This window comes from Rattus norvegicus, chromosome 1, assembly GCF_036323735.1.
Source record: "Rattus norvegicus strain BN/NHsdMcwi chromosome 1, GRCr8, whole genome shotgun sequence".
NCBI classification, from domain to species: domain Eukaryota; kingdom Metazoa; phylum Chordata; class Mammalia; order Rodentia; family Muridae; genus Rattus; species Rattus norvegicus.
The window spans coordinates 241,911,822-241,920,542 of record NC_086019.1 but is presented as its reverse complement, the minus strand read 5'-3'; the positions used below and the strand labels follow the sequence as shown (position 1 = coordinate 241,920,542).

The 8,721-nt window shown below is 47.2% G+C and overlaps 1 protein-coding gene across 1 annotated transcript; it reads left to right on the top strand.

Moving 5' to 3' along the window:
* The first annotated feature begins 1,257 nt into the window (after positions 1-1,257).
* Positions 1,258-3,022, top strand: Ears2l1 (glutamyl-tRNA synthetase 2-like 1). The gene has a single exon (NM_001408777.1). The coding sequence runs from the start codon at positions 1,273-1,275 to the stop codon at positions 2,818-2,820; it is 1,548 nt and encodes a 515-aa protein (NP_001395706.1). The 5' UTR covers positions 1,258-1,272; the 3' UTR covers positions 2,821-3,022.
* The last annotated feature ends 5,699 nt before the right edge of the window (positions 3,023-8,721 follow it).

Genomic DNA, 8,721 nt, shown 5'->3' with positions numbered 1-8,721 from the left:
GACTCGAGACCCCAAAAGTACAACAATGCCAAGCAACCAGAGCTTCCAGGGACTAAGCCACTACCTAAAGACTATACATGGACTGACCCTGGACTCTGACCCCATAGGTAGCAATGAATATCCTAGTAAGAGCACCAGTGGAAGGGGAAGCCCTGGGTCCTGCTAAGACTGAACCCCCAGTGAACTAGTCTATGGGGGGAGGGCGGCAATGGTGGGAGGGTTGGGAGGGGAACACCCATAAGGAAGGGGAGGGGGGAGGGGGATGTTTGCCCGGAAACCGGGAAAGGGAATAACACTCGAAATGTATATAAGAAATACTCAAGTTAATAAAAAAAAAAAAAAAAAAAAAAAAAAAAAAAAAAAAAGATTCTTGGCCTGAAAGTGGGAGAATTAGTTCTTAGCAAGTGGAGAGAAGTCACATGACTCCAGCGAGCCCTGGGGATTCTAAACAAAGAAACACAGGGATAGACCCAGTTTGGGCTCTGAGTTCACCTGCTATAAATCGAAAAAGTATAAAGTAAAAGCTTCCTGCTTCCTATAAGCAGGTATTAATAGAAGTTTGATTTAATTGTTGTTAAAGATAGAATAAGGTCACATGAAGAATTCTGACTATGGTTCAGAACTAGTGCAGGAAAATAATATAATGGCTTCAGGCAGAGAGCAAAGGTAAAAGCTGCCTGCTTCCTATAAGCAGGTATTAATAGAAGTTTGATTTGTTTTAAAGTTAGAAGGAGAGGATGAAGAGCCAAAACCACATGGTCCTAGGAGCCATAAGTAACCGGGGATTTCACAGATAAATTATTGAGTAATATATGTAGGGCACATTTGTCCAATCTAGGTATGCAGCTTGTATCTGTATCAGTTGAATTTTGAGTTCTTTGTGAGGGCATTTTGGGGTTTTAGGAATTACTGTTACACATCTGGCTGGTAAATTACAAGCCTCTGGAGTTTTCATTTTACAAGGCTATAGGATTGGAACCAGTAGTAGCCAGTTTCCATAGGCTAGCCACTGGGGCAGATGGCTTGGGAAGTGCAGTCCCTAATCTTGGTTATGACTTAAGTGGTTAGGCAACAGCTAACCTTGGGAACCTGAGCAGACCACTGCTTGGGGATCCCCATGGGGGTGGAGAGACCACTGTAGCCGGTGCCCAGTTGGCCATAGCATGAATTGTTTTTGTTTTTTTGTTTTGTTTCATTTTCTTTCTTTCTATCTTTCTTTTTATAACTACATGCTACATCTTTGGGTCAGTTTCATGCCTCAAGTTTTGAGTAATGCTGGCCGGGCCTCACGTGGGGGCCCTCGGGCACCGCGTGGGTCGGCGCGAGGCCAGTCTGGGCCCAGATCCCGGGGTCACGGTGCGAGTGCGCTTCGCTCCCAGCCCCACAGGCTTCTTACACCTGGGTGGCCTCCGTACTGCCCTCTACAACTACATCTTTGCCAAGAAGCACCAAGAGAGCTTCATTCTGAGGCTGGAGGACACTGATCAGAGCCGCCTGGTACCGGGGGCAGCAGAAAACATTGAGGACATGCTGGAGTGGGCAGGCATCCCACCTGATGAAAGTCCCCGCCGGGGTGGTCCTGCAGGGCCCTACTATCAGTCACAGCGGCTAGCTCTGTATGCCCAGGCCACAGAAGCATTGCTGAAATCTGGAGCTGCCTATCCCTGTTTCTGTTCACCACAGCGGCTGGAGCTCCTGAAGAAGGAAGCACTGAGGAGCCGTCAGACACCTCGGTATGACAATCGATGCCGGAACCTGAGCCAGGCACAGGTGGCCCAGAAGCTGGCCACAGACCCCAAGCCTGCTATCCGCTTTCGCCTAGAGGAAGCAGTACCAGCCTTCCAAGACCTGGTATATGGCTGGACTCAGCATGAAGTGGCCAGTGTGGAGGGGGACCCAGTTATCCTGAAAAGTGATGGCTTTCCTACCTACCACCTAGCCTGTGTGGTAGATGACCACCACATGAGCATCAGCCATGTACTTCGGGGCTCTGAGTGGTTGGTCTCTACATCCAAGCACTTGCTCCTCTACCAGGCCCTGGGTTGGCAGCCACCTCAATTTGCTCATCTGCCCCTGCTCCTCAACAGGGATGGTAGCAAGCTGTCTAAGAGGCAAGGGGACATTTTCCTGGAACATTTCGCTGCCACCGGTTTTCTTCCAGAAGCCTTGCTTGACATCATCACCAACTGTGGCTCGGGGTTTGCAGAGAACCAAATGGGCAGGACCCTGCCGGAGCTGATTACACAGTTTGACCTGACTCGGATCACCTGCCACTCAGCCCTGCTGGACCTAGAGAAGCTCCCAGAATTCAACAGGCTGCACCTCCGCCGGCTGGTGAGCAGTGAGACCCAGAGGCCCCATTTGGTGGAGAAGTTGCAGGGCCTGGTGAAGGAGGCATTTGGGAGCGAACTGCAAGACAGGGATGTTCTGGACCCAGCATATATGGAGAGGATCCTCCTGCTGCGACAGGGTCACATCAGCCGTCTGCAGGATCTGGTCTCCCCAGTGTACTCCTACTTATGGACCCGCCCTGCTGTCCATCGAGCAGAGCTGGGCGCCAGCTCGGAAAAGTTGGATGTGATTGCCAAACACTTGCTGGGGCTTTTAGAAAGACCTGGTTTAAGCCTAACTCAGGATGTGGTGAACAGAGAACTGAAGAAGCTGTCAGAAGGCCTGGAAGGCACCAAGCATAGCAGCGTGATGAAGCTCCTCCGGATGGCCCTCAGTGGACAGCTGCAAGGACCCCCTGTGGCTGAGATGATGGTGTCCTTGGGCCCAGAGGAAGTACGGGAACGAATCCAGAAGGTGCTTTCTAGCTAGGGAAAGGATGCATAGGACGATGGAGGTGACCCTGAGAGCCTCTACACATGGAAACTGAATTCTAAGGAGAGCAGGGCCTGGGGCCTACTAGGACCCTTTCAGAATGAACAGCAGTAGAAACAGGCTCTCTGACTACTCTCAGCTGGCCTCTGGGGAGCCTGGCTTGTTTCACCTTGTTAACTCTGGGAAGGATGAACTTGAACCCCTGTTGTGATTCTTTTCTATTTTTTTTTTAAGATTTTATTTTTAAATGTAAAAAAAAAAAAAAAAAGATGAAGGGTTTCCCATGATAGGGAAGGTTTGGAAATGCCAAGGCCAGAACCAAGGCCAGTGACACCATGGGATATTCTTCAAAGTTCTAAACTCAAGCCTCCCTGAAAATTCAGAGAAACCAGTGACCACTCTAAGACTTTTAACTGGCCATTGAGTTACTGAATTTTTTTTAAGGAGAGAAAAAGATAGGTGTTATGGCCAACACCTAAGGGGTTATTGGGGCCCAGGCAGAGGCTGAGGTACCCCTTGTACCAAAGCCTAGGAGTCACTGTGGCCAGAAGATGTCAGTTGTCCCTTTACTGTACCCAGTCCCTTGAGATGGGATGAACATAAAGGGAAAAACAGCCTGCAGCCCTCCTCACGGGGAGGCAAAACGTGGGGGGGATTGATGTCCCTGGGTGGGGGATTGTCCACTTTCCTCCTGTGCATACCGGCAATCTCTGTGCCCCACATTGTGGCACCAGCTGCCTTTCAGGCTCTGCTTCCCTGCCTGTCATGGCTCAAATGGCCAGAGATCAAGACTAGCAGATCCAGAGAGAAGTTAGGCAGGGACAGCCAGGAAAAGAAGAGACCTCAGATTGCTGAGAGGGTGGTAAGAACTTTTATTGGAAATAGATTCTTCTTTCACACAATCCCAACCACAGTTTCCCCCACTCTCCACTCCTTCCACCTAGCCCCACCTCACTCTTTCCTAGATCCACTCCTCTTCCATTTTCCTTCGGAAAAAGCAGGCCTCCAAGGGACAACCAAATATGACAAAACAAGTTACAAGGCAAACGCCCTCATGTCAAGGTTGGAGGAGGCAGCCCAATGGCATGAACAGTCCCAAGAGCAGGCAAAGGAATCAGAGACACATCTGCCCCCACTGTTAGGAATTCCACAAAAGCACCAATATAACAGCCATAGCATACACAGAGGACCTGGGACAGACCCTCGCAGACGCCCTGCTTAACGCTCTAGTCTCTGTTAGTCCATGTGAACCCTACTTAGTTGCTTTGGTGGGCCATGCTCTCCTGGCATCCTCCTTCCTTTCTGGTTTCTATAATCTTTCCAATCCTTCTCTTCTGCGGGGTTCCCCTAGCTCCAGGGGAAGGGGCCCAATGGAATGTTTTTAAAATAGCAGCCCTATTTTTTCCTACCATTTTATATGTAATTTTTTTCTCTTGTACTTTAAAATAGTGCTAACTTCCAGGCATGGTAGCCCACCTGTAATCTTAGACTTGCCAAGTTCAAGGTCAGCCTGCCTATATAGCAACTTCTAGGCCAGTCTGGACTACATAACAAGAGAATCTTAGAAGAAAAAAAGTTTTTGAGAAGTCTTATATTTTGAGGCCAAAATTGTTTACTAATGTTATGTCATAACACACCAGTGTAACTTTCTTTTGAGACTATCCATAGAATTTCACTACTGTTATTATTTCTTTTTGAGACAGGGTCTCAAGCACTGACTGACTTATAACTCACTGTTGACCAAGTTGGCCTCCGAGTCACAGAGCTCCTCTTGCCTTCCAACACTGGAACTAAAGGGTAAGTTTTAACTGGGTATGGCAGAGGCTACTCAGAAGACTGAGGCAGAAACATCATACCATACAAGTCCAGGAACTCAAGACCAATATGGGCAATGTACAAATAATAAACAATTCATGCTCATTATAAAAATAATAAAGTAGGAAGGAGACTGGAGAGATGGTTCAATGGTTTAGAGCACTGGCTGCTCTTCCAGGACCTCCATGGAGGCTTACGACTGTTAATATTGGTGACAGGGATAAGATGCCCTTCTGGCCCCCTTGAGCACCAGCAGCACATGTGGTGCCCAGATATACTTACGGGTAAAACCCACATACACATAAAATAATAAACAAAAATATAATGAAGCAATTTAAACAAATGCTTCTTCACATTCTGTTGTATTCAGTGTACCTTACAAGAACATCGAAAGATGCTTCCCAAAATGTGTCTTCTGTAAATCACATCACACACAGCTCCAAGCAGAAAGAAGCAGTTCCTCTGAAACATGAAGAGCCGCATGGAATCACCATTTCCTTTCCAAGTATGGGGCTGAAACGCGCACTCTAAAATCTGTTTTACACGGTTCCCTCACTACTGAGTGTCGGCGGCTTCCAAAGAATAGAGGGGGGAAGAGAAGGTGTTACCAGTGACGGTGGAGAAGTGCTGTAAACACTACCATGACCATGGCATAGCTTAGAACACATAATACCATAATGCAATGGGAAACAACATTACAATGTTTTCTTTATAGGCTATAATCCAAACCACAAGAAAAGCATTAACAAACCCCCCAAAAAAGACGTCTTTTAGACTGCCTTCCTGACACCCACACAAAGTCGTCAACAGCTTGAGAAATAAAGAAATCTGAGAAACTGTCATAAACTGGAGAAAACCAAAGCAACAGGTGACTAGTTATGACAGGCTGTCCTGTGTAAGATCGTGACTCAAAGAAAGAACACACATGGAAACAGTCATGAAATCCCAGCACGACGACACCTGACTCAGGTGTCTCAGATGGACTTCAGTAGTACAAGATGGTACAAGAAGGGAAACGGAGAGCTAAAGAGGCATTGTTTCCAACCTATCTGAAAATTGAAAAGGAACCTTTAAAACTTAAGTTTTCATCTAATTACACTTTAAATGTTAACCAAAAGATGCCTCCATTTTTGTTCAGAAAATGTTATAATCAAGTAGGTACACTTAGATGTATAGTAAGAAAAAAATGTGTTAATGGGCACTTTGATAGCTTGTATGTGTTTGGCCCAGGGAGGGGCACTATTAGGAGGTGTGGCCTTGTTGGAGTGGATATGGCACTGTGGGCGTGGTCTTTAAGGCCCTCATCCTACCTTCCTGGAAGCCAGTCTTCTGGTAGCCTTTCAGATAAAGATTTAGAACTTTCAGCTCCTCCTGTACCATGCCTGTCTGGACATATTTCCTTCCTTGATGATAATGGACTGAACCTCTGAACCGGTAAGCCAGCCCCTATTAATGTTGTCCTTACAAGAGTTGCCTTGGTCATGGTGTCTGTTCACAGAGATACAACCCTAACTAAGACAGGTGCTATATACTACCATTTCGCCTGGGTTTGTCAGGCTTTGTAGTTTTGGGGTTCTAATCTCATGATCGGCTTATGTGTGTGTACTTTTTCCAGCCTTCTAAGAATCGAAGTTGACAATTTCTTTCCAATTGCATACAGAATATACAACAACCAGGATAGGGAACATGGCTTCCTATTTTCTTCATGTCCATTAATCCCATTTGAACCCCCACCCTCTTGCTCTCCAGCATTTTCAACCTACGGTTTGCAACCTGTAGCAAGAACAGCAAGGCTGCCTCTGTGTAAACGCTGGGGGCCATGCAGACACAAAAGCATCTCCTGCAGGAGGACCAAATTGAGGACTGCCTGAGAGACTAAGGATTGCTGGTGAGGACAATGCCAACCAATCAGGAAGTGCCGTTTAGAAGTGAGGCTTTCTTGGGATCAATGGGGTGCAGGTAGAAGGCATTAAAGGAGCTTACAGCAGTGCTTGGATGAGCTTTCTGCTGTGGTTCTCACCTGCTCCTGGAGTCTGTGTCATTGACTGCATGCCATCTCACCTCCAACCCCCAAGGGCAGGTAGGGTCAGGACACAGGCAACAGCAACACTTTGGGGGTTGTATAGCAGACATCCTGTGTATCAGATATTTACATTACTATTCAGAACAGCAGCAAAATTATAGTTATGAAGCAGCAACAAAAGTAATATTATGGTTCTGGGGGCTCCACAATATGAACTGTACTAAAGGGCCTCAGCATTAGGAAGGTTGTGAATCACAGCTCTAGACAATCAGTATTTTCCTTCTGACATTAGTTTTACCTGATCCTGAAATGCTTTCCCTGATAATGACCTCGATTATCTTCTCAAACAATCTTACCATTGCCTGTGCACCTCCTGATAAACATTGTGTTCCTCTGAATGGATTCAATTAAAGGACACATCGTGACTTACAAGTCCTTTGTCTAATTAATGCATTCTAATTAAGTCCTTCCAGTCAGTAGCTTGTATGCAATGCCTATTTTTTTCTCCTGCTGTTAAATGTATCTAAATCCTTTCTCATTTATCTTATCTTTTTCTATTTTCAAATTCACAAGAGGACTGACTTATTCAACCTCAGCTTCAAGCATGGGGTAACTTTCAGGCCACTCTGCTCCTTTCCGCAAATGACAACTGTGCACTCTTTGTTTGGGATATACAAATAACGCCTTACCAAGTAAGCAGATATGCAAGCTCTGGGCCTGTGGACAATGAAGAGCAACCATCTTTCTGGAACTCACAATGAATACACTTTAATGCTCATAGCACTTAGGTTCTGAATACAACTGCTTTGCTGGAAATAAACCCTGAAGATAATATTTCTCCCAAGTAAAGCACTGAAAATGTTTTTTCTTACTGGCATGGTTCTAACAATCAATTAAAAACAAAAAAACTGGGGAAGGAGAGGTCGGGCGGTCCCGGGAGCGCGGTGAGCCAGACTCCCAGGCGGCAGCGGTAGCGGCGGCAAGGACGGCGGCGGCGACGGCAGAGAGTTCATATGGGAAGGACATTGGGGTGAGCATCTTCTCTATTTGCAGCTGGCTTTTCTGCTCCCAAATAATTGACACAAAGACCTATTAAGTTTACTGACGAAGATGAAAAGTTCTGGCCCGCGGATCCCGGCCCGCAGCAGCTCTCTGCTCCCAGACCCCGTGGGAAAGAGACCTCACCGCCTGGTCAGGTGGGCACTCCTGAGGCTGCAGAGCGGAAGAGACCACCAAAACTGCCCACCCCTGCCCACATCCCTGGCCCAAGAGGAAACTGTATAAGGCCTCTGGGCTCCCGTGGGGGAGGGCCCAGGAGCGGCAGGACCCCTGCCTGAGACACCGCCGGAACCTGAGGGAAACAGACCGGATAAACAGTTCTCTGCACCCAAATCCCGTGGGAGGGAGAGCTGAACCTTCAGAGAGGCAGACAAGCCTGGGAAACCAGAAGAGACTGCTCTCTGTACATACATCTCGGACGCCAGAGGAAAACACCAAAGGCCATCTGGAACCCTGGTGCACTGAAGCTCCCGGAAGGGGTGGCACAGGTCTTCCTGGTTGCTGCCGCCGCAGAGAGCCTTTAGGCAGCACCCCGCCTGGTAAACTCAAGACACAGGCCCACAGGAACAGCTGAAGACCTGTAGAGAGGAAAAACTACACGCCCGAAACCAGAACACTCTGTCCCCATAACTGACTGAAAGAGAGGAAAACAGGTCTACAGCACTCCTGACACACAGACTTATAGGACAGTCTAGCCACTGTCAGAAATAGCAGAACAAAGTAACACTAGAGATAATCTGATGGCGAGAGGCAAGCGCAGGAACCCAAGCAACAGAAACCAAGACTACATGGCATCATCGGAGCCCAATTCTCCCATCAAAACAAACATGGAATATCCAAACACACCAGAAAAGCAAGATCTAGTTTCAAAATCATATTTGATCATGATGCTGGAGGACTTCAAGAAAGACGTGAAGAACTCCCTTAGAGAACAAGTAGAAGCCTACAGAGAGGAATCGCAAAAATCCCTGAAAGACTTCCAGGAAAACACAATCAAACAG